The 26,237-nt window shown below is 44.4% G+C and overlaps 1 protein-coding gene across 3 annotated transcripts in view; it reads left to right on the forward strand.

Moving 5' to 3' along the window:
- Positions 1 to 26,237, forward strand: part of SPRED2 (sprouty related EVH1 domain containing 2) — a 122,007-nt gene that overhangs the window by 48,274 nt on the left and 47,496 nt on the right. Inside the window, exon 1 of one of the 3 annotated variants that reach the window (XM_021087444.1) lies at positions 15,781 to 17,165. The exons of the other annotated variants lie outside the window; for them this stretch is intronic. Within the exon in view, the coding sequence (XP_020943103.1) occupies positions 17,149 to 17,165 (17 nt within the window). The 5' untranslated portion in view covers positions 15,781 to 17,148. Of the gene's footprint in view, positions 1 to 15,780; positions 17,166 to 26,237 lie in introns of those variants that run through there. 3 annotated transcript variants of the gene reach the window in all.

The raw sequence follows: 26,237 nt of genomic DNA on the forward strand, positions 1-26,237 counted from the left end.
AAATAAAATGCCTGAGAACTCATAGCTGGAAATCCATGGGGCAGGGAGTACAGCTTGGACTGTACAACTCCAGATGCGAGGGTTTAACATAGGGTGTCACTCGGCACTGCCCAGACCAGCCCAGTATTGCTCCATTCTGCACAAGCATTTGTTTGTTATCTCCATGTTGCAGTGCAGGCAGGGACAGGGCTCCAGGGGAGGGTTCAGCCCTGGGTTGCTGAACCAGCCAAGCTGAGAATTGTAACTGTGGGTGCTTCTGAGCCTTGCCAGGAGGACACCCTCTCACCTGGTTTTTGAAGGGCTATATGCTGCAGAACTTTCTCCCCACGTGCTCTTTTGGTTCTGGGTCCACGCCACCTTGAAAGATGTTCCATTTGCCTCTCCAGGGTGTCCTGGCACTGTTTTGTTGATGGTGCAGAACGGGCAACTCCACAGGTGGCTGGCTAACCCAATGAGGTCTGGAAATGAGCCCAGGGGTTGAGAGTTGTATGCTCTGGAGTTGGATTTCTCTTTTGGTTCTGCCATTCGATGGGTTCATAGGTTGGGTTCTCCATTCTCTGGGTGGCAGTTTCCCCACTTAACACAATCGGGATACTCGTAGGCTCTGCCTCAAATACCTGCTGTGAGATTTAAAGAGGACACATGAAGGCATAGTGTCCTTGGCACATCAGATCACTGTCTGCTAACATTTCATTGTGATCATTATTAATGCCTTTTAATGCTGCATGATGGATTGTAGTTACATAAAAAATGTTCCATAGGATGTGGTCATGTGGCTTGAGGTTTTCTTCTTGTTTTAATGTAAACGTATCAGAGCACGTGCGTTTCTATCTGAATATGTACCTTGGTACTTGAGTGTGGTATCTTTCCAAGCTATGGCCTCACCTCAAGACCAGCGATTTGCCTGAAACCTTTTCAGGCGCTTCTTTGGAGCTCTTTGGAAGAAAAAATAAGATGGCGATGTTAAGTATTTCTATTGTCAAGAAAGATTTTAAGTTTGGAAATGGCCTTGAGTTCTTCAGAGCTAAGTTTGGCTAATAAGTCAAGAATAACCTTTGGTGGCTCAGCAGAAACAAATCTGACTAGCATCCATAAGGACTCAGGTTCAATCCCTGGCTCTCCCAGTGGGTTAAGGGTCCAGCGTTGTGATGAGCCGTGGTGTAGGTCACAGACATGGCTCAGATCCCATGTTGCTGTGGCTGTGGTGTAGGCCAGCAGCTACAGCTCCCATTCAGCCCCTCTCCTGGGAGCCTCTATATGCCTTGGGTGTGGCCCTAAAAAGACAAAAACAAAAAACAAACAAAAAAGAATAAGCTTTGGTGATAGATCCACTAAGAAAAAATAGTGCTGAATTAAAAAGTAAAGATAGGAGTTCCCGCCGTGGCGCAGTGGTTAACGAATCTGACTAGGAACCATAAGGTTGCAGGTTTGGTCCCTGTCCTTGCTCAGTGGGTTAAGGATCCAGCGTTGCCATGAGCTGTGGTGTAGGTTGCAGACGTGGCTCGAATCCCGCGTTGCTGTGGCTCTGGCGTAGGCCAGCGGCTATAGCTCCAATTACACCCCTAGCCTGGGAACCTCCTATGCCATGGGAGCAGCCCAAGAAATAGCAAAAAGACAAAAAGAAAAAAAAAAAAAGAAAAAAAAATAAAGATAAATGTCCATCAGCAGATGAAGGGGTAAAGAAGATGTGGTACTCACACACACACACACGCACACAGTGGAATATCACTCAGTCATTTTAAGAGTGAAATTATGCCATTTGCAGCAACATGGATGGACCTAGAGATTATCTTACTAAATGAAGTAAGTCAGAGAAATACAGATCATGTATATGTGGACTCTTAAAAAAAATACAAATGAACTTATTTACAAACAGACGCAGACTCACAGATATAGAAAATAAATTTATGGTTACCAAAGGAGACAGGAGAGGGGGGTGATAAATTAGGAGTATGGGATTAACAGATGCACAGCACTACATATAAAGCAGATGAACAGCAAGGATTTACTGTGTAGCACAGGGAACTGAATAGTATCTTGTAGTAACCTATAATGGAAACGAATCAGGAAAACAATACATATATACATAAATCACTTTGTGTACACCTGAAACAGACACAACATTACAAGTCAGCTAGACTTCAATTATTTGGAAAACGTGAAATTGTTTAAAACTAAATTAAAAGGTTAACTTTTTTTTTAAAGTAAGGATTTTAAAATTTGAATGGCCAGCTCATTTATTATAAGACTAGCCTTGAAGGCAGTTCCAGAAGAAGGGTTCCAGGCAACTTTGACTTGGGACAGCATCTTTGGAATATGAGCAAAGTCTCCTAGGACAAAAACTTTAAAGGCAGGAGTGTGAGGGCGAGTGAGCAGTATTAACTAAGCTCTATAAAGTTGCGTTTGGGAAGTAAAAGTTAGTCTTATGTACACCGACTGTACTAAGTACCAGCTAATTTGGCCTTGCATTTGGCACTTATGGGGCCAGTAGCAGAAAGTTTCCTGCGTCTGAGGAGAAGAGACCAAAAGCTGGCCTTGGCCCTGGGTCGACTTAATTCCAGGTCTGTTGACCCCTCACAAGGGACACACAGAATTCAGGTCTGAAGGTGTGAAGTGTGTGTGTGACGAGGGAAGGGCCCTCAGCTTGGTGAGAGGACTTTAAAGCTGGGTGTGTGAAAGGACTCCTCCTTCCAGATTCCACGGGCTTCTGAGCGGCTGGCACTCGGCTGGGGCTCACCCAGGGTGGAGAACAAACGCGTGTCCCTGTGGAATGATGGAAGAAAGTTCAAAGGTTTTGTATCTTCAGGCTGGTGATGACTAATTGGCTAATCCAGGGAAGCTGGGCCACCAGCAGCCTTTGGATGATTTCCTATGGGTGGGAGGGAGCTTGCCGTGTTTGGTTTATCTTGGACATTGCTATGGAAAGAGAGTGGGGCTTTCGAATTTGCCCGTCAAACTTCACCAGGTTGACTGTGATGTCATAACCAGCAGTGCCCAGGCTCTGTTTCTGTCATCTGTAAAATGGGAGCACAGTAAAGACTTCACACTAGCACTGTCGTGAGGAAGAGTCAGAGGAGTTCCATCTATGAGGAGCCTCAACAGATGCAAGCCCTCCACCTCTCCCAGGGCCGTGAGAGCAACACCAGAATTAACCCCATTGCCTCAGGAATGTGGGCAGCGGCCCACAGTTGTACATCAGGACATGCCACCTGTCGCAGGAAAATTTCCCCTGTCCCTCTGTGAGGTAAGGCTCGCCCTCCAAAGAGGAGACCTGCCACTTCCTCTCTGCTTTGAGTAAGGCCAGCTGTTAGGGGCTTGAGCACTCAGCAGCTCTAACCCATTAAGCTGCTTAAGACCCGCCAACCTCATAGAACAGGAGCTTTTCTGCAGCAATGCACATTGGCGCTTCTTGCTCGGGTGGGTGAGGGCGAACAGTCAGCGGAGGGCTTCCTATGAGCTGCAGTCCTGATATTGATAACAGGTCCTCTTGTCTGGCTTTAAAGTAGGCCCAGCTTCTGGTTTTCATCCATTTTCCAAGTGCCCCGTTTTTACTGCAGCTCTAGCATCATTCTTGATTGAACCAGTAGTTCAGGGAAGCTTGGTCTGGACCCCAGACTTGAGGGCCCTGAAGAGACAGCTGATTAGACTCAGGGGGTCACAGGTAGATGTGCAGAGAGCATCCAGCTGCCACTGTCCTCTCGCACTTACCCCTGACTTTTTCCTGAACCTCCCTGTTTGGTTTCTGGAATGCTGATTCTTAAACTTTGCTATCCATTAGAATTGCCTGGTGAACTTTGAAAAATCTAGAAATCCAGACTATGCCCTTAAACAATTAGATTGGGCATCAATTAAAAAAAAAAAAAAAACACACAAGGGGAGTTCCCTTTGTGACTCAGCAGATTAAGAACCCAACATAATCTCCACGAGGATTCGGGCTCAATCCCTGGCCTCAGTGGGTTGAAGGTCCCGTGTGGCTTTGGCAGAGGCCTGCAGCCACAGCTCCATTTTGGCCTGGGAACTTCCATGTGCTGCAGGTGTGGCCATAAAAAGAAAAAGAAATTAAAAATCAAAAATATACCACATAGGAGTTCACTGGTGGCTCAGCAGGTTAAGGATCCAGTGTTGTCCCTGCTGTGGTACAGTTCCTGGCCTGAGAACTTCTGTGTGCTGGGTGGGCAGGAAGAAAAAACACACACACACAACAACAACAACAAAAACCCTGCAAACCTCCCAGGTGATTTCCAACGTGCAGCCAAGTTTGTGAACCAGTGTCTTACTTGATGGGAAGAAAAATCTTCTGGTGCAGTTACTTACTTAGCTGACTTGCTTTCATGCAGTCACTAACCCCATCATCTGGGGCTGAGGTGTCACCACTAGGGGTTCAAGCCTGTTCTCATCAGCAGTGAGGTTTCAGTGGCATGTAGCTGTAATAACAACCTGTCTTATGAAACATTTTACATATTCACTAAGGCAAAGAGGACAGTATAATGGACCCCATGTTCTTACCACTCAGCATTCACCATATACTTTTGGGGGAAGATGGGGTAGGGTAGAGTATTTTAAAGCAAATCGCATGCATCATTTCATCCATAAATACTTAAATACCTAGCTCTACGAAATAATGACTTTAAAAATATGACTATAATACCATCATCATACCAAAGAAAACAACAGTGATTATGTAATCTCGTTTAATACACTAAGAACTGAACACAAATCGGTGTTTAGTTTTTTCCAATTTGTTTTAAAAATGCTTTCATGGGGAGTTCCCTGGTGGTCTAGTGGTTAGGATTGGGCACTTTCACCACTACAGCCTGCATTCAATTCCTGGCCTGGGAACTGAGATCCCACGTCAGGCCGCTGCACTTGTGGCCAAGAAAAAAGAAGGAAAGAAATTGATTTCTCAAAGATAAAGTTGTATAACTAAAAATTAATTTTTTTGAAGTAATAATTCTAAAGTCTCTTCTATGGCTCAACTACAAAACATACTTTGAGCAGGATTTCTGCCCCACTTACATTACTTATTTAGTTCCCACATTTCAAAAGGTCAGGAATTTATAAAGTGTTTAATACAAAATAATAACTATTTGGAGTTCCCGTTGTGGCGCAGCAGAAACGAATCTGGCTGGGGACCATGAGGTTGCGGGTTCAATCCCTGGCCTTGCTCAATGGGTTAAGGATCCTGTGTTGCCATGAGCTGTGGTGTAGGTTGCAGACGTGACTCGGATCTGTTGTTGCTGTGGCTGTGGTGTAGGCCTGCAGCCATACTCTGATTGGACCCCTAGCCTGGGAACTTCCATATGCTGCGGATGCAGCCCTAAAAAACTAACAATAATAATAACAATATTTAACATTTTTATGCTTTTATACATTTGGCTTGTTCCAATTTAGATCCAAACAAGTATAATTCATTTTTAATGTTTCGCTTTAACCCTGGGGTATTTAAGCCATCACTGGGTACAGATACAGGTAGTGATGCATGTGCACCTCTGAAAGAAGGTGTGAATGCCATTTGGTGTCTCCTTGGCACTTAGCTTTTGTAGTGGACCTTGACCTGTCGCAGAGGAAAAGCTCACGGAGGCCCCACCTGCTACGGCTTCTGTGCTGCTCTGCTTCTGCCTGAAGGCATGTTCCCTTTGGTAAACTTAGAATAGAACCTTCAGGGTGCTTGTGAAAAGAGAATTATGAGTCAGCTCCATGGACAGCTTAGAACTTCCTGCTCCTGGGCTGGAGGCGGTGGCTGGGAAGCGTTGGGACTGCCTCTTGGGTCCTCTCTGGACTCTGCTCAGGGGTCCTGTTCGCTGTTTACTTCTGAGGGTTCACCTGGCACTGATGCTGTGATGTAGGGACCAGCCGGCAGTTCAGCTTCCCTAGGGATGCAGATGGTTCTGTCTGGCTTCACCTCCAGACGGACCTCTTGAGTGTGGGCGCAGATGATGACTGGGGCAGAGAGTGTTACTTTCTACCCTCTGAGGTAGCACCAGGAACCTCACAGTCACCACTTGGGCACAGTGTCTATGAGATAAGAATGCTATTAGAATTTCCTAAAGGGGCAGGTGCCTGGATGGCCCCTAGGATGAATGGGTGGGTGAGGTTCTTGGAGGGTGAGTAGGAGAAAGTTGGAGAATGGGCAGCCTAAAGGATAATTGAACTCTCTCACTCCTACAAATATCGCAGGAGTGCCTGCTCCTTATGTAACATACCAAACCAAAATCTCATTGTATATAGTTCTGTAATCATATTTTTTGCTTTAGTGGAGATTTGTCTTGATTTCAGATGGATTCGCAGGTGCAAGGTTGTCTTCCTTCTTTCTCTATATCATGGCCAGGTAGTTACAGAGCAGTAAATTAAGCATCTTAATATATAAAGGCAACTCTGATATATAAAGTTGTTCATCACAAGATTGTTTTCAATGGCTAAAAGTTCTAGAAAAGCCTAAATGTTCATTAATGAGGAACTGGCTAAATAAACCATGGTACATCCTTGTACTTGGATGTTGTATAGACATAAAAAGGGAATGAATTATCTGTGTACCCATATGGAAAGATCTCCCAGGGGAGTTCCTACAGTGATGCAGTGGGTTAAGAATCTGACTGCAGCAGCTTGGGTCGCTGCAGAGTTGCAGGTTTGATTCCTGGCCTGGCACAGTAGGTTAAAGTATCTAGTGTTGACATAGCTATAGGTTGCAACTGTAGCCTCGATTCAGTGCCTGGCCAGGGAACGTCCATATGCCACAGGTGCCTCCATTAAAAAAAAAAAGAGGAAAGCTCTCTGAGGGATAACAGAACATATCAGTGATATGCTGCCTTTTTTGGTGAGAAAGGGTGAGAAAAATATATTTCCAGGAAGGATATATAACTTTTAAAAGTGGCTCCTGCAGTTCCCGTCGTGGTGCAGTGGTTAACAAATCAGACTAGGAACCATGAGGTTGCAGGTTTGATCCCTGGCCTTGCTTAGTGGGTTAAGGATACAGTGTTGCTGTGAGCTGTGGTGTAGGTTGCAGACGTGGCTCAGATCCCGCGTTGCTGTGGCTCTGGCATAGGCCAGCGGCTGCAGCTCCGATTCAACCCCTAGCCTGGGAACCTCCATATGCCACAGGAAGTGGCCCTAGAAAAGGCAAAAAGACAAAAAAAAAAAAAAAAAAAAAAAAAAAAAAAAAAGTGGTTCCTATCGGCTTGTTGGGTGAGAGAAGGATTAGGGCAGATGGAATGTGGTGGGAGTATACCTTTTTATATTTTAATTTCTGAATCATGACTGTGTTACCTATGCAGAACAATGAACTAAATTAAAAGGGATAAATACATTTATACTTACATGGCACAGATGTACTGATTACTCGTTACACTCCAGCTGGTCTGTTTTACAAGCTTCTGATCATTTTTTACCTGCACTTAAACATGCCAGCTCTGTTCTGAAATGGACCAGTGAGAATATGGCCAGCCCAGGGCATGTGTGCCATGTTCTTCCCATGATGCCTCGCTCAGCAGTAGGTTATAAATATTTGCTGCTGTTCTGCAGCTCCTGGGCTCTCCCCCTTCCTCATCCTGAAACTGAGCTGACAAGAGCCAAAGTTGAATCATAGCGGATGGAGAGGGGGAGCTGCCTGTGTCCTCCTGCAGTTAGCTGCTGTCTTCTGAGGAGGGGGCGTGATGGGAGGGTAGGCATGGCTTCCTTTCCCATTCTAGCCCCTCTGCTCATTCTTTCTCATATCCATTGGTATCCTATGCACCCTATTGCCAATGTGTTTGTATTTATTTCCAGATTTTGTTGAGTGGTAGCAAAATCCCTCTGAGCTGAACCGGTCCCACCCTGGTGGCATGGAATGTTCTAATGTTAAGACTTGCTCTTCACATCCGGTATATTCTCAGTAGCAGAGACAACTCCTCAGGGCTCACAGGAAACAAACAAATGAAATCTGTGAAACAATTTTCTCCTTCCTGAGTGGAGAAAGAAGGGCAGAGAGTATCTTTGGGGAGACTTCAAAGAAAAAACATGTAGGAACAAGTCTTGTTTAGAAGCACTCTGAAAGATGAAGTCCAAGGACACTCAGGATCTATTCTTGGCTCTTGCACAAATATACCTTTTATGTTTTATTCCAGGGTGTGCATTTGGGGCTTACTCTTTGGGTTTTTTTGTCTGTAAAGTAAGTGGGACCCACTTTCATTGTCCATTCCCTTCACTGGTCCCTCTTAGCCACCTGATACTTACTTTAATAAAACTTGAAGCTGAGTTTCCATCATGGCTCAGTGGTTAATGAACCTGACTAGTATCCATGAAGATGCAGGTTCGATCCCTGGCCTCGCTCCGTGGGCTAAGGATCTGGCATTGCCGTGAGCTGTGGTGTAGTGGCAGATGCAGCTCAGATCTGGCGTTTCTGTGGCTGTGGTGTAGGCCAGTCACTGCAGCTCCAATTCAACCCCTAGCCTGGGAACCTCCATATGCCACGGGTGCTGCCCTAAAAAGACTAAATAAATCAACCAACCAGACTCTTGGTGTTGAATTTGGAAGGTTAACTGAATCTATGAGACTTCCCTGTAGGGCACACACCTTAACTACCATCTGGAGGAAGTTTCTTTGCTTGGCGAGGTACGGCGAATTCTTCCCTTTCCCCGCAAGTGTTCTTGTGACCGCTCTCAGGACGGGGGGGGGGGGGGGGGGGGGGAGTTGTTCCTGAGAGAGGGAGAGACTTGAGGCAAGTTACATGCTCCCCAACTGTACTTTCCCTACGCAGAACTCAAGAAATTGGTGTCTGTGCCGTGGATCCATAATCTTTATCTGAGCTTTTGCAGTGTGTTGACCAGCAAGCCCTACCTCAGGTTCACTAGCCTATTTTTAAAATTCCTGAAAGGATTCAAATGTTGGTGACAACCTGGAAACACTTTTCAAAATAATGAGTAACTTTGGCTGTCCTTCTGATGATTTATTTAACCTGGTGCCTGAGAATTCTAGTGCAGGTAAATAAATATTCTGGACGCCATCATCTGCTTTTCTTGTTCTGGAGTCGTCTCTAATTGCTTTTCAGAAACCAGAAGTTAATAGGGTGACAGAATTTAGGGATGATTTTGGTTTTAGCTAGGTAGGTAATTCTCAGTAAGGAAAAACAGACTTAGTGTCAGCGGTTTTAGGCCTGGTTCTGGCTGCTACAACTAAATTTGAACAAGAAATTTGACCACTGGCCTCAGTTTCCTTATCTGTCAAATGTGGTTGCTATAGAACTAGATATCTCTAAGGTTTGTTTTAGAATTCTAGGCTGCTCTTCTGGTTAGTAGTTAATATTCTAAGGCCCATAAAATGTTAAAACTCATAAATTATTCATTTGCCCCTTTGGGGTGCTGCACTGAAACAGGGAAAAAAAAAATCCAAGCCCTGCATGCCATATCTTTTTGGTTTTTTAAAATCAGAAATGAATAAACAGAAAAATATTTCTCAATTTTTTTTTTTTTTGGAAAGGATTCAGACAGTGGCAAAGAACACATTAAATTAGTAAACATGCATCACATGACTAAAGATGACCTATAAGGCTCTTAAATTCTACCACCTAGCTGTCATTGCAGGTGAATATTTTTCTTTGTATCTCCTAAAGGCTCTACAGGGAACCTAACACTTTTTGTAGTAGAAAAAATACACAAGAGTTTGCTGCGACCTTTCTGTCATTTCTTCCCTTTCTATAATCTTCATCTCCACCTCCCCATTTAAGCCAATAAAGGTTAATCTGTGTCTGTTGAATCAATAAAAGAAACTCGACCTACCACGAGTTTGACCTTTGCCAGATGCTGAGTTACAAAAATTAAAAAGGGGAGGAGCCTCTTTTTAAGAATCTCAAGTCCGATGGCAAAGATGACATGCGAGTCATAACAAAATGCTCTCATTATGCACTGACAGCCGTGCAGACGGCGAAGACTCCCCTATCTCCCGTCTCTGTCTGTGACTAAAAGCCCTGTGAGACTGGAAGGCTCAGTGCCTGCCTCTGATACAACTGTGGCTAATGTCAACGGTGGCTGCTGTTGTTAAGTAATGTCATTCATAAGGAAAAGTCAGTTCCAGCTTTGGCGTGAGATCCGCATCCTTTTAAATGGGTAGGTTCGTTTAAGTTGGCCTCTTGGATCCAGGGTCAGCTTAGTCTTGATTCGCCATCACTGCCCAGCTTTCTTTCCACTCCTCTTTCTTCTCTGTCTGCTTGCATTACTAAGCAGCTTTCCCCTCTAGCTGTTACCAATCCATTCTTTGTACAATTTTGAAGCTTTAAGGACTGAGCTAGTTTAAGCCCTACATTTTCTAGACAAGGAAATTGAGGCACAAAGAAGGTAAGAGACCTGCACAGCCCCAGGTCATATAACTAGGGCAAGGCCAGGCCCAAGCTGCTGCCTCCCAGCAGAATAAATGTGCAGGATTCCAACTCCCATCATGTGTGTGTTATATACCCAGGCAGATGATTATAAAGAGTGTTGTTGGGGGTTCTCAGAAGAGATTTCCATTTCTGCAGCTCACTATATGCACTACCATCTGACAAAAAAGGTGGCTACCATTGTCCTGGATATGTTTTTTTTGTTTGTTTGTTTGTTTTATGGTGACCAGCATCAATCAGGGTGAGAGGTAGAGTCCTCTTTTGAAGACTGTCCCTGGAATTCTACGGCCTTTGAGCGGCCTCAGGTCTAATTCTGGCTCGAGATTAGGGAAACCACAGAGCGCCGAGCTAGGCCGCTGGCAGATTTGGGTTTAGTACGCTCAGTCTGTGCCATGATACCTTGAGAATTAAACCATCCATCCAGCCTTAAGCAGATTTCAGACACAGACCTCACTCCTCATCTCCATCTGGCAGATGTTAAGCACACTAGGTAGTCACCCCTTAGGCACTCCCTGTGTGTGGAGAGAGGGAGTCTTTCCAGGTCTTGAGGCAACCTCACCCCTTGACATAGGTTTGGTTTCTCTCTGCAGCCCAGGGTTTGGAGGCCAGGCCCTGTTGCCCGTTTGCTCTCTGGGCTGAAAGGGGGAAATGATGTGATGGATGCCTGGCCTGCAGCTCAGCCATAGACCCAGAACCCTGAATGCTCTTAGCTCTTCCTTGCTATTCAAGCCCATGGCTCCTTCTATGATTTCCCAGGGTGATGTTCCCATATTTCAGATGTATCTCAGATTCCTTCTTCCTCTTTTAGCAGTCTTGTTTGCAAAATCCAGACTTTCCTGCCCAAGTCGACCTAGTCGTTCATCCCCCTGTTTTCCTCCACACAGACCAGGAATGAAATTTGTGGGTGCGTTGCTATAGCCACACAGAGCACCCCTCACCACATGGGCCCCTGGTGAATGTGTGTTCCCATTGCCTTTCCCTAAAGAAACCTGGCTGAACCCACAAGCCTAGCTCTGAGAAGTCCTCGCAACTTAAGAGTATTTTTCAAAAAAATCTGCTTAGCACAATAGCTCGTATGCATTTAATCAGCACAGGTCTTCTGGCTCTGGCCAAGCTGAACATCCCCAAATTAACCATGAGCTTTGGAGGGAGCCATATTTTATCCCTGGGCTAGACAGTTACACTTGAAGGAACACAGCCGAAAACTGACTTGGCTTCGAGTGAGGTTTGTCACTCTGCATGCCATCTCTGAAATCCTGCTCTCAGTGGGTAACAGCAGACACCGTCTGCCTGCCTTCTCTTCCTTGACCAGCCCCAGCCCAGCCCTCATCATGCACTTTGGTATTTAACACAGGCAGTTTGCTGTTGGATTGGCTTCGCCAAGATGTTGATATTTGCCAGGAAGGCAAGTGGCCACCAGAAAGACTGGGTGTCTAAGTACAGACTTAATCTCTGTCTGAGCAGCTGGCTAGGACTTTTTTTTTTTTTTTTAAATAAGACAACAGAGAATAACTGAAGGCAGTTAGAATGGTTTCTTTTGTTCAAATTTCCTCTCCCAGAGACCAGTCCCAGGAGTCCCTTCACCTGCATTATCCATTAATGCTGTGGGTTTATTTTCCCCAAATAAACAGGCTTTCCTGCCAAAGAAAATAGGCAGCACGACTGGATACAGGGATGCATCTTGGGACCTTCACTCGAGGCGTGGTCCTCATTTTTCTGGGTTGACCCTCAGTCTCCTTACTGGACTCTGGCTGGCAATGGCAGGGTTGCAGCGGCCCGTGTTTCTGAAGGCCCCTTGTGCTGTATGAATCCTGCCCACGGCTGTACAGCCCTTTTCAAAGCATCCTTCATTTCTGTTTGCTCAGTTTCCTGAATGCCTCTTCCAGATCATCTTTCACCTCTTGCTTGAGGCTCTGGGGACACGTGTGGTTTCAACATAATGCACAGATGTGACGTGGGGGAAGGGAATTACAGCTGTGGACTCGCATCAGCTGGGGTCACCGGCCTCTGAAATGGGGGCGGTCAGGAAGGAGGGGAGGCGGAAAGACCAACAGGCAACCTCAGGCCCCGTAGATTCCCCACCCACCCGCCTGGAGACAGCACCAAGGCGTGTATTTCACATTGTAGGGAAAGCCTGAGCTACACAGTTCATGTGGACCAGATTGCCTAAATAACACTGTGTAGCTGATTCTAAATTGAGATCTTAAGCAGAACAAGGGTCCAAGACTTCTATAGGGAAAAGATCTGGTTCTTTATCCATCCAAACGTGGATCACCCTGGGGTCAACAAACTTGTTCTCTGAAGGTCTGGATAGTAAATATTTTCAGCTTTGGGGACCATATGGTTTCTGTCACAACTGCTCAACTTTTAGAGTTTGTAGCTCTAAAGCAGCCACAGATGATATATAAACAGACCAGTGTGGTGGTTGGCCATGACTTGACTACTCCTGACCATCTAAATCTATAAAACTTAGAAATATCCTCATCATTGTCGTTTGCATTATTGGAGCTCTGATATGGCCAGGCCCTATGCTAAAAAGTACTGTTGTAGATGATCCCATCTATCCCGTTCAGAGCAATTCTGTGAGGTTGCTAACAGTATTACACCCATTTTACAGGTAGAGAATCAGAGGCTTAGAGAAGGTACGTGATGTAAGTAAGAGCCAGGCTAGATTTGGAACCAAGACAGCTTAACCAGGCTCAAGCTCTTCACCACTACCCAGCCCAGCCCAGGGTCCCTACATCATTGATAGCCACATTTGCTTTTATGCCTTTATTTTATTTTATTTTGTCTTTTTGCCTTTTCTAGGGCCACAACTGCGGCATATGGAGGTTCCCAGGCTAGGGGTCTAATCAGAGCTGTAGCCACCGGCCTACACCACAGCCACAGCAATGTGGGATCCAAGCCGTGTCTTCGACCTACACCACAGCTCACAGCAACGCCGGAGCCTCAACCCACTGAGCAAGGCCAGGGATCGAACCCGCAACCTCATGGTTCTTCGTCAGATTCCTTAACCACTGAGCCACAGCAGGAGTTCCTGCTTTTGTGCTTTTAAATCTTGACATTAACCAGTATTGGGCTTTAGCCATCTGCGCCCCCCGACCCCCAAATATATGCAAAAATATAATTGCTTAAAATTCTTGTATAAATTAATATATGGCAAAAATTCTAAAAATGAGTCCATTAGCAAGTTATAAGAAATTGGAAGCCATGTTTTGCTGTGTCTTCCAGCTAGTTTTGTTTTTTGGTTCTTGGGCCACACCCACAGCATGCAGGATTCCTTGGACCTGGGATCAAAGTTGAGCCACAGCAGTGACAATGCTGACACTTTAACCACTAGGCCACCAAGGAACTCCTAGTTAACCTCTGCTTAACACCCACCAAGAAACTCCTAGTTAACCTCTGCTAGGGGATGCAAATGTAAAGGCCTGGGGAGATCAGGGGCCAAAGACATCCAGGCTGGTTTTCAGGTTCCAAGAGCTTTGAGGTGTGGTCAGAGGGGCTGCCTGTGGTCATCAGCGTACAAGTCTGCCAAATAGACATGTCCATTAAAAGTGGCAGAGATCAGGTTTGGATGTCTTTTGTTGTGTGTTCTGAAGAAATTGTATAGAGTACAAGATCCAGGGGAAAAGTACTTCCCAAAGTGCTTTCTTCAACTCGTAGGGATGGTAATGGTTGGGGGGTAATGTGGTCAAATCAATTAGTGAATTGCAAGACTAAACAAACTTAGTATTCTTGAGGCTATAGTGTGTTGTTTTCCCAAAATGTTTGTTTGGAATTTGTTTTGCTTTTGGAGCCTCTTATAAAATCATTTGCAAGGAATGCTCTTTGAGAATCCCTAACCCAGAAGCATTTCCTAATGTTGACGTTTTAGTAAGTTTCCTTATGGTCTAATTTTTTCTTTCTTTTTTTTCTTTTTTTTTTTTTTTTTTTTTGAATGGGCGAGGAGGAGCTTCCACTGTGGCACAGCAGAGCGCTGGGATGCAGGTTCCATCCCCAGTGGGCACAGTAGGTTAAGGCTCCAGAACTGCCGCAACTTCGGCTTACGTTGAGATTGCAGCTTGGATCTGATCCCTGCCCGGGAGCTCCATATGCTGCAAGGCAGCTAAAAATTAAAAAAGCAAATAAATAAAAATAAATGCGTGAGGATAGCAGTAGAAATTATGGTGGTTATTAAATCCATAAAATCTTTTTCTTGGTAACAGGATTATATATTTTTTTGTGTTTCTGTGTTTAACTCTATTTTGAAACTTGCAACTTTTCTGTAAGTGTGAAACGAATAGTATGAAGGACTCTTCTATAACTGGTTTCCCTTTCGTTAACATTTTACCATATCTGCCGTGTTCTCATGCCTTTTCTGTGAGTGTACCTTATTATCGCTATTACTCTTATATTTTCAGTTAGTGAAATCTGAATTATAAAAATCTTTAATGAGGGAGTTCCCTTCATGGCGCCGGGGAAACAAATCCAGCTAGTATCCGTGAGGATGTGGGCTCAATCCCTGGCCTTGCTCAGTAGGTCAGGGATCCAGCATTGCCATGAGCTGTGGCATAGGTCACAACTGTGGCTCGGATCACGTGTTGCTGCGGCTGTGGTGTAGGCCAGAAGCTGTGGCCCCAATTTGACCCCTAGCCTGGGAATTTCCATATGTCTCGGGTGGGACCCTAAGAAGCAAAGCCCCCCCCAAAAAAGACCTTTAATAAACTATGGATTTATTTCTTAAATAGTCACAGAAACTCAAATGAGGCTAAAAGTGTATTAAGTCCCCCATTTCTACCTATTGCAGTTAAGGTAAATGATACTTTGCAAGTATGTGCAAGGTGATTTTTCATTTTGAGGGGACATTTTGATACGCCTGTAGCCTGCAGTCCGTTTGAAGGAAGAACCTGCAAAAAACAAGGAAGGCTTCAGTTCCGTCCCCCACACAGTCCTGCACAGTCTGGATTCGTGAGGGTCACTTGACGTGGCATGGGGCCCCTCACAACCATTTGCAGCTGGTTTGTAGCCCTCTTGGGCCCAGTCCTTTGAGGACCAGGCTGGCTGTTGGTGGAGGTGGGGGCCTCGGCCTGACACCTCCTCCTTTCCTTTGGTGTCACCCCTACAGAGAGCAGTCCTGAGGCCCTAGGCTTTCCTGGGCCTGTGATGACTTGTCACACGCCTTAAGAATGTCCTAGCACAGAGGGCTTTTTAAACCACAGCTAGTTTCAACAGTGATTTCATTTAACATACACGGGAGCTTCCATATCTGGGGTTTTTCTGGCCATAAAATCAAAGCTCTCTTCCTCCTTCAGATGGTTTAAGGGAGTTCCCGCCACAGCAGAGTGGGTTAAGGATCCGATGGCAGCGGCTCGGGTCACTGCAGAGGCGCAGGTTCAATCCCCGGCCCAGCACTGTGGGTTAAAGGATCTGGTGTTGCCATAGCTATGGCTCAGATTCAGTCCTCAGCCTGGGGAACTTCCAAATGCCATGGATGTGACCATAAGATTTAAAATAAACCAAAACAAAGAAAAGAAAAAAGCCTCAATTTAAATAAAATGGTTTGAGCATGAAATGTCACACAAACACCATGCCACGTCCTGGAGAGGTTTGTAGGTGCGAGGGGACTGTGGACGGGACTTAGATAATCTCTCTGAGCCTCTCCAAAGCCATAGAAGGAAGCCGGGAAGAGTCACCTCTCCCCTGTCACAAACGAAGCTGGGGCTTTTTGTGTCCTCAAAGAAAGCGTGAGGACCAACTACCAGACACTCTTGGGAGGAGAGGGCACCAGGTGTGGGTTCAGGGGGTGGGTGCAGGCCTGACAGTGGCCTCAGGACCTTCCAGCTGGCGGCTCCCACACCCACAGGGCCACCTGGTTGCCCTGTGTGAACGATGCCCCCATTCATACGTGTGGTAGGTTCATACCTAACTAGGAAAGTAAGTGCCTTGTGTGGATACAGTGGGGACTGAAAAAAAATTTTTTTTCATTTTTAAAAACATTTTGTTATGAAAATTGTCAGAGGTCCTCGAGAAGAGAGAATAATAGAGCCAGTTCCCATATACTCACAACCACGGATGCAGCATTTATCAAGATTTTATCACATTTCTTTACCCTTCCCTCTTTTGGGGACAAAAATATTTCATAACAAATCCCAGCTATGATAGCATTTCATCCCTAACATAAGTGGGCATTTGATAAACACAATGCCACTATCCCACCTAACAGAATTATTACCCCATGGACAAAATTTTGATATGTGTTCTTCTTTACAAAGCTCCTGCGACTAGATAACCTTGCAATATAAGAATCAGTATGTCTGTATTCATTTCCCTGAGAGCTTAAGAGAGGGGGTCCTTCCTTTCAACTCTGCACAGAGGTATTTAGAGACCTGGGCGGGTATAAACAACTTGCACTGGTGGTTCTACAGACTGTAATCTCAGGTATTGAGCTGTGCCGCGTGCTCCCAGGGCATTTCACAGTATCATCAATGATTGATCATCGTAACTTACAGGAATTTTTTTAAAACAGTATTTTAATTGGAGAAAGCATCTGTCAGCTGTCAGGCTTCCAGCTTCCACTTTTGAGAAGCAGGATGTTGAATGTGAGTAATGACACAACAGGCCTATAAAATGCGGACTAACCCTCGGATGACTCATCCAGTGCGATGCAGTATATTTGTCAAGGAGACTGAATCATATATGGGGGAAACCACTTCTCAAGCAGCCAGCTGGTTCTCAGATCCGCAAGAGCCGATCCATTTTTATCGGAAGCTCTATAGTAGCAATAATGCGAATACCCAGCACTTGGGCTCCACAATGTAGAGGAAATGGCATCGCCCGCCAGGTATGTGCTTACTGTTTACACGAACTTTATTTTCTTGTGGTTCTCTTCTGCCTAACCTTTCCGGTGTGTGCTTTTAATATTTTTTTTAAGGGAGGGAAAAAATTATTCAAATTGTAAAGAACTGAAGAGTGTGTGTGTGTGCGCGCGCGTGTGTGTGCGCGCGCACACACACTCGAGCCCACAAGGGCACCCACGTGCAAGGACAGAGAGGTAACACTGGTCTTTTGGTGGACACAGAGCTCTTGTCCACTCATCTCCCTTTCTGAGAACAAATGTCTCCTTGGATATTCAGAGAACAATGGTCTTAACCATCCCTATTGTTAAGCCCTGAGTTTAAAAGATGCTGCCTACGAAACAGCAAAGGTGGAATACCTCTCCCCACTTTGGGGGGAGAGTTAGGTAGCCTAAAACTTAAAATAAATAAGTAAATAAATAAAAAAGAATAAGCAGAGATGCGCTAAGGAGTTAATAACTACTGTATTTATTATGTCAGATTTCCTTTTTAAATATTGTGCTTTTTCCTACCCCTCCAAGATGGATGACTTAATGCCAGAAAGCTTTAGTCCCCTTAAGTGAATATTTTTTTGCAAAACATAATTTGCTTATACTGAATTCATACATTAACTTTTTCTAGGTGGGAGAAAGGGTGGTAGAGATTTGAAAACAACGTTTAATTTTAGCTTTCACATGATCTAAAGAATTGTTCTGCATAATTGGGAGGCTGTGTCGCCTGTCTGACCCTCTCCCTTCACTCACTAAATTTAAACAATGCCTGACTAGTTAAGGCACATATCTTGTTTATTTGAGTGTATTAAACATTCCTCTGTGTGTTGACAGTCCATTCAGTGTCTCCTCATATTTTTTTAGAAATACTTTTTGAGTCCCTCTTGTTAGGGACAGATGCTATAGTTAGTTTATAGCAGTACTATTTATGCTTTTCTGGTCTGTCTGTCCAGAATGGCTGGGTCAGGACCTGTAACACAACTGCCCACAAATTTGCCTAAGATTTAGCATTTGTGGAGCAGCCCTGTCTGTGGTGGTAAATTCTGTTATCGCTCAGAGAGCATTAAACAGATCTGGGGTTAGCAAGCTAGAAAAACAGTCTTTTTTTTTTTTTTTTTTTTTTTTTTTTTTTTGCCTCTCTCTCTCTCTCTTCCTCTTTCTTGTAAAGCTCATAATAAGGACTTGTTTTCCTTGAGTTATGTGTATTTTAAACCATCAGTAAATATATTAAATTTACTTATTGAAATACATTTAGAAATTTGGAAGATGCAGTGAAGCAACATGAAATGAGATTGTTTGGTGTGTTTCTGTTTGTTTTGTAGATTAAGGGATACCTTTTTTTAGAATGGCCAGTTTGTTTTTAGAGACAGGACCATCTCCAAATTTCATTAATTTTGGATTCTATAAATGAAAGCCACCTGTTATGCTGTAACATGCTAATTATGGCAGAGGACAATAATGAGGAAGAACAGTATTTGAAATATGTGGGGGTTTTGCTAAGAATTTTCCTGCCCACATCTGTACTGCTTATTTTTATATGTATATGTGTACACACACATATATAGTGAATATTTAATAATAGCATTTGGTGATATTAAAAAATGCTTCAGATTCAAAGTGAGAATCCTTTTCATTCCTTCTCATTAACATTTTTTTAAGGTACGGAAGAAAGGCTATTTTAAAAACGCTTGCTTGCACTGAAGCCTGGATTTTGTGATCTTACAGTAAATGGGGTTGTCTCTAGATGCTTTGGCAGATGCCACACTCAGCTCAGGGTTCACTTTGTCAAAAGTCATCAGAAAAATAATGTGACTTAAATAAAATGATAAAATAATGTGACTTGAAATTAATGTGAATTAAAAGGCAAATAGCTGGGAGTTCCCACTGTGGTGCAGTGGGTTAAGAATCTGACTGCCACATCTTGAGTTGCTGCAGAGGCTCAGGTTTGATCCCTGGCCTGGGAATTTCCATATGCCGTGGGTGTGGCCATTTAAAAAAAAAAAAGTGAATAGCTAATTTGCTCTGATTTCAATGCAAGAGTAGGTTTCGGTATCTTTTTTATTTTTTCTTTCTTTGAGGCCTATAGAAATTATTACAGGTAGGTACATAAAAACATTTCTTAAAGTTCCTGATGGATTGGTGTTTTCTGTGAAAACATCTTGCTCTTCTGTGATTGGTGTAGTTTTGGGGTGGGAGTTGTTTTTGGTTTTGGTTTTTTTTGTCTTTTTAGGGCCGCACCTGTGGCACATGGATGTTCCCCAGCTAGAGGTTGAATTGGAGCTGCAGCTGCCAACCTACCCCACATCAACAGCAACACAGGATCTGAGGCTTGTCTTTGACCTATACCACAGCTCACGGCAACACTGGATCCTTAACCCATTGAGTGAGGCCAGGGATCAAACCTGCATCCTCATGGATGCTAGTTGGGTTCATTACAACACTGAGCCACGATGGGACCTCCCCACTCCACCTTTTTGGGGTGGGGTCCAGATTGGCATAGTTGTGACAAGCTCAGGTTCTGTCCACATTTTTTCAGGGCAGCCATAGATTTCTTTTGGCTTTGGTGACATTTCACCCTCAGCGCATATTGATCGTTGCCATTGGTGGCAGTAGTCACCCCTAGGGTTGTGTCTGCCCCTCTTGGTGGTCCCTTGCCACTGTGCCAAGAGCCTTCAGTCCGGAGTGACCACATGGTTTTCAGAGTCCTTCGTTCCCTATGGAGAGAGAGGGGATACAGAGCAGTGTCGGTGCTGAGGGCCTCCTATCACTCAGCTTGGAAGCAGTCAAGAGATACTGAGTGAGCTCTGTGCTGGGTAGTGTGGATTTTAAAAATGCTGTGATTCAGCTCCAGCCCCATCCTTGCTTTTGTTCCCTTTTCATTGGGGATCCGTCGTTACTGGCGATGGGTTCCTGCTGAGTTTTCTTTTATTCATAGATAAACCGGGGTCTATAATCCAGAACCACTGTCCAGTAGAAGCCACTTTTAGCTCTCCCCTTCTGGCTCTACAGAATCTAATTTTCCTTGGATGGATATCGGGAAAGAACTGACCTACTTAAAAATTGATTTGATAGTTTTGGTGGCCATATTTTAAGTCAAGTAGACCGACAACCTTGGACAAAGGATTTTTCTCCCCCTTCTTCCTTGAAGGGAGTGGCCGTCAGAGAAAGCGTTTGAATCCTCTAAGCTTAGAGCTTCCCTGAATATTTTAGCAACACAGATTAGTAAACATCTTTCCCAATTTTCGAGTTTTGAAGACCCCTCCCTTATTTAACATCTCTTAAAATTTTATTCTGATGACTGAAAACTATAATGAATTTAGTAACCATTTAAAATTACTACATTGGGAGCTCCCCATTGTGGCTCAGTGGAAATGAATCTGACTGGTATCCACGAGGACCCAGATTCGAGCCCTGGCCTCGCTTAGTGGGTTAAGGATCCGGTATTGCTAGGAGCTATGGTTTAGGTCATAGGCACGTCTAGGATCTGGAGTTGCTATGGCTGAGTGGCTACAGCTGTGATTTGAATCCTAGTCTGGGAACCTCCATATGCCGTGACTGTGGCCCTAAAAAGACAAAAGAAGAAAAATAAAATTACTATGTCAGAGTTCCCATTGTGGATCCATGGGTTACGAACCCAACTAGTATCCATGGGGATGCGGGTTTGATCCCTGGCCTCACTCAGTGGGTTAAAGATCTTTTGTTGCCGTGCACTGTGGTATAGGTCGCAGACATGGCTTGGATCCTGTGTGGCTGTGGCTGGCAGCTGTGGCTCTGATTTGACCCCTAGCCTGGGACCTTCCATATGGCACAGGTGCAGCCCTAAAAAAAAAAAAAATTGCTGTCTCTATTAACATTTAAAAATACTTACTTGTATTTAGAAAGACCTGTTCAGTGAGTCCTCAGTCAGTTCTTGCTGTCCTTGGTGGATGGTTTATGGATGCCTGGTTGTAACTATAACCCTGGGAGAAAACTAGACCTGTCTGTTGCCTGTTGTCCTTTGCCCACTGATATGCTGTTACACTGTCCTCCCCACATCCGGGATTATGGCCACTCCGCCTACATAGTGGGTGGATTAATAGCACTTGTCAGTAAATCTTGTGTCGTTATCTGGAAATATCAGCTTTCCTGAGTGGCGCAAAAAAAACCAGAGACAAGTACAGAACAGCCTTAGGGCATCAACCCCACTCTTAAGGACATTGAATGGGGTGAATGACCACTCTCTTATCAAACCCAGCATGGACTTTATTTGTCCTGAGCATTCTGGCAGGTTTGTTTGCTAGCAGTCTGTTAGCATTACCTTTGATGCCCAGATTGTCTCAGGACAGGTGAGGGACAGTCACGGGAGCCATGCCCATTTCTAGTTGGATTCTTAATCACCAACATTTCTTCATGACTAATGATCACCGAAGAGCAAGCAAATGCCTCAGATCCCGGGTGGCTCTTCAGCCCTCTTGGAAAGCTTCTGGCTCACAGGACAGGCTGCCTCATTGCTGTGCACCCAGAGTTTACTGCATTATCTTCGAGGAGCTCTGCCCAAGGAACCACAGCAAGATGTTATCTCTTCCAGAGTTCACCCCAAAAGATGACTTTGCACTTGCTGTGTTAATTCGTAGAGCTGTAAAGATTTTCAGATTGGAGGTGTCCATGTTGGATTGGGCTTCTTTTACGGTTTTCTTTTTAAACACTTAATCCTTGTACCCATCCAGGGGAGAAGATGGGTTGCCTGCCATCACTCTGGCCCCGGGGGGGCCTGCTGTTTGACTGGGCCTCTTGAATTCCTTCAAATGGAGCGCAGACAGCATGTGTCATAGAGGCTGCTTGGGAAGGGTGAGGAGCAAAATTAGTGTCTGTGGGTGGGCATGTGTGCTCATCACATCGCCAAAGAGCTACAGTGTGCAAAATCTGGCAGGGACACGTTCCAAAGAAAAATAAAACTGCCCCGTTTTCTGCTTTGAAAAATATTGAAAAACATCACTGAGCCCCCATGTCAAAGAAATGGAACTGTTAGAAAAGCCTTGTGAGTGTGTGCAAGTGTGTATGTTTTTTTTTAAATAATGGTAAAAACTGAGGTTGGAATCGAAGAAATAACAAGAGACTAATCATAAAAAATATTCCTAGGGATTCTGTCGCTTATATTGTAAACATGATAAGCATTCTATTAGATTCTAATTGGCTGAGGATTAGGGGGAATTTGAGCTAACAGTTGAGGGAAAGTCTATTATGCTTAACTTTCTTCTGTTCTTCCTTGAGAAGTTCTTGGAAGAAAAGCCATTTTGGTCTCAGTAAAGGCAATTACAAAGAAATGTCTGTGTTTTGCATATATGCAATTTGCCTTGTATCCCAAGGAGCAAAGTGTGGGCAGCATTTACCTTTATATTCGAAACACAAGGACTCCCTTGTATAGTTACCTTGAGAAGGTCTTGCAGATTTGTTCATTGTTCCTCCTAGTATAGAAGAATATCTCTGAAAGTGTAGTTATAATGTATATAGTTTGCACAATGGACATAGGCTGCTTTTATAAGTAGGGGAGAGTTTTGTGGGCTTTTTTTAAAATAGTGGTAATATTTGCTTAAAAACAACAGAAATATCCTTTAGCCAAAGCCACAGTTTTATGAATTGGGGATCCTTTTTGAATATGCCTGTTTCAAGTGGCCCCTTTTTATTTCTTAAATTAATTAACTTTGCGTGTTTGTGTGTGTGGCAGAAAACATGACATAAAATGTACTATCTTAACCATTTTTAAGAGTCGAGTATATTAGTGTTAACTCTATGTATATTGTATAGCAGATCTCTGGAACCTTTTCATCTTGAAAAACCGAAACTGTCCTCATTAAACAACTCCACTATCCCCCTACCCCTGTTCTTTACAACCACCATTCCAGCTTTTCTGTTTTCTATGAGTTCAGCTCCTTTACATGGGGGAATTTAAAAGTGAAATCAGGCAGTATTTGTCTTTTTGTCACGGGCCTCTTTTACTTAGCATCATGTCTTGCATTCATCCATGTTGTAACATGTGACAGGATTTCTTTCTTTTTTAACACTGGAAAATAGTGTGTTGTATGTATTTTCTTTATCCATCATCCCATGATGGATATTTAGGTAGTTTCCACCTCTTGGCTATTGTGAATAACGCTGTAATGAACATGAATGTGAAATTTGACTGCTTTTTGAAATAGTAGTTGACTTTCAGCAAATATGAGCAAGTACCTATATGCAGACACACAAGAAAAAGTGCCGTCATGGCGAGTCACGCTGTGTTTATGTAGCCTTTTCGGTCTACACAGGCGCTTCCATGTACTGAGTTACTTGCTGTGGGGGATTGCTAGGTGTGTAGCAGTTTTCAGTCCAGGACGGTGTATTTAGGGCTCCCTCAGGGGTGGCAGCTTTCCCTGAGGTGGGCTTGGTCCTGGGTGGTGACTGAAGCACACTGGTGAATGAATGGGGCTGTGGGTGGTTCCTCTTGGTCAGACCTTGAGCCTGGAGCCCCTCTTATCCTGATAAAGTGGCAGCCTGCGGTGACCGCATGGCTTCATGGTATTATAATTGCATCTGTTGGGCCCCAAAGACTGCCACCTTGCCAGGAACGCTCTCTGTTAGAAGTTCGCCCTGGCTGCCTGGTTGATCTGCCTTGGGCAGAGGTCTTTAGCTACCACTGAATGCTTGACCCTTCGGCTTGGCTGGACTCCCTGCAGCAAGCATGTTGGTGATGGCCAGGAAAGCCCAGATTCAGGAGCTTAATAGCCTCCAAGGCTCTCAATTTTCTGTGCAGATCATAAGTCTTGAAGTGGCATGGCTAGGAAACTTCCTAATTAGCTCTGATGTTTCTTCCAAGTTCTTTTTGAAATCAAACAAGAATACCCACCTACCAATGAAACAGTATCTTCAGAAGATGGTGTTAAACTATGAACCAGCTTGGTAGCTAGTTGGCCAACACATTCTCCTTACTGCCCAGTTCTTTTATGGCAAGAAAGCAATGTATCGGAAGCGCATATCCCAGGCGGGTGGCTGATTTATAATATCTCAGAAGGAAGTTGACCTCACAGGTCAAATCCCTTCTTTTTGCATAATCGAGAACTGGTCAGGAGTCGCTGCTGCATGATGACCCTGTGAGCCTTACCTTGTTCCAGTCTTTCTAATTGCTCCCCACCAGTTATTGCCGCTGTAAAAGAAAAACACAATTGCCCCAGAGACACTCGTTTGGAATTCCTAAAGCATTGGCACTGGTCACATCATCACCCTGCGTTTATACCAGTCATCATGAGTGTGGGTCACTGGAATGCTTTCCTTTGGGTTTGTCTGCTAGCTTGTGTCGCTGTAAAACTTTCTCAGCCATATTAGCAAGTGATGGGCAGGCTGGCTTTTTTCTGGGCCATTTAAGATAGAGTAGCGCCAAATTCCAGGGACCCAAATGAAGCCTCCATCAGGAGTTGAAGAGTTTCTCCTTGCTTGCCCTTCCTCCCTGACCCCACACCCACGTAGGAAAACTCTTGGAGTAGAACTGACCATCCCACCAGAGGAGGGAGAGTTAAGGAGGCTTCAGCGGGCAGTCAGAGCCATGTGGGGATAGATCTGTGAGTCAAGTGTCTTAGGAATTGATTAGGCTTCCGTGGCCTGGAAATACACAGCTGCTTTATCAAAGGTCTACAAGTAAATGCCTTGCCCTGTTTTTAAGTGAAGCCATTGCTTTGTTACCTTTTCCTAACATTTCTCCCATTTCTCTCTGAATGTAATGGAGATTGGTACGAGAGCATCTGTCTTGAGTCAGAGGATAAAGCTTATAGGATCAACTATGTGGGAGAAAAGAGGCAGGCCCCTCTTCTCTCCTTAGCCTTCATTTGCTGCCTGAGTATGTCTTGGTAATTTTCTTCCATGTGTCCGAGGAGAATCTCAATGCTCATGGATGCATCAATGTAGCTAGATGGCTAGGTTGTACTTGTTTTGTTCAAAAGATCTTATTCAACTTATTAAAACTCAATTTTGTCTTCTCCTTGCATTTTCATATTACTTTGATAGGCCAGCTTTGCTCCTGGGAACTTGAAAATTGCACAATACCACTTGCACTGAGGGAACATAGCTGATAATCTGCCGTGGTTTCAGGTCTTTGTGGTTTCAGAGTTTTTCTTCAAAGACGTTTTCAGTTGCCTTTTACTGCTGAAAGTTTGCTGATACGCTTTTGTAGAATATTCGCTAAGCCCTCTGGTGTGACTTTAAGGCCATGTATTTTTTAACACACAGTTAAGAAGCCAGAGTTGAGAGGGCGCCTCCAAGGTCATTGGGCCCCTCCCCCCCCCATTTTGTATGTGAAGAAACTGGGGCTCAGGGGTCGAGTCTTCGGGGGTCTTGGCCAGAAGTGAAAAGGAGATGTGCCGTAAAGGTCAAGTCTGCTGACTCAGGGCATTCGTTTACACATCTTGTGGGTCCAAAAATGAGGATTGCCTCTGTTGCTGTGAAACTTTAGCAAACTGAGGAGGATGTCGCAGCCCCACCCCCCGCGCTGCCATTCTCACGGGTGGCTGTGATTCTTTCTAGCTTCAAAAGTGTAACTAACTTGTTCGTAAGACTCTTCGCTAGTCGTAATATAAGACATAAACTCTCCCTGCAGGCCCACCTCTGCCTCTGTTCCCATCTCTACCTGGGAAAGGAAGAGGTCCAGAGTTCTTCAGGGAGAACAGTTGCTTTGTCTGTGCTCTGTGTCAAGTTTTTATCTCTGATGAGCGAAGTGGCAGAATCCTAGTAGAAAAGGAATTAGACGAATTTGTCATTATTGCTTCCTGAAAGGGCATCCATACCCAGTGGATCTTAAAATTCATTCAGCCTGTTGATAACAGGACTTGCTGACTTTTTTTCTTCTCTGTGAGCTAAATTTTTTTTTTTTTTTTTTTTTTTTTGCTTTTTAGGGCCACACCCGCTGCACATGGAGGTTCCCAGGCTAGGGGTCTAATCAGAGCTACAGCTGCCAGTCTACACCACAGCCACAGCAATGCCAGATCTGAGCTACATCTGCAACCTACACCACAGCCACAGCAACGCCAGATCCAAGCTGTGTCTGCAACCTACACCACAGCTCAT

The sequence above is a fragment of the Sus scrofa genome, chromosome 3 (assembly GCF_000003025.6).
Source record: "Sus scrofa isolate TJ Tabasco breed Duroc chromosome 3, Sscrofa11.1, whole genome shotgun sequence".
Lineage (NCBI taxonomy): Eukaryota > Metazoa > Chordata > Mammalia > Artiodactyla > Suidae > Sus > Sus scrofa.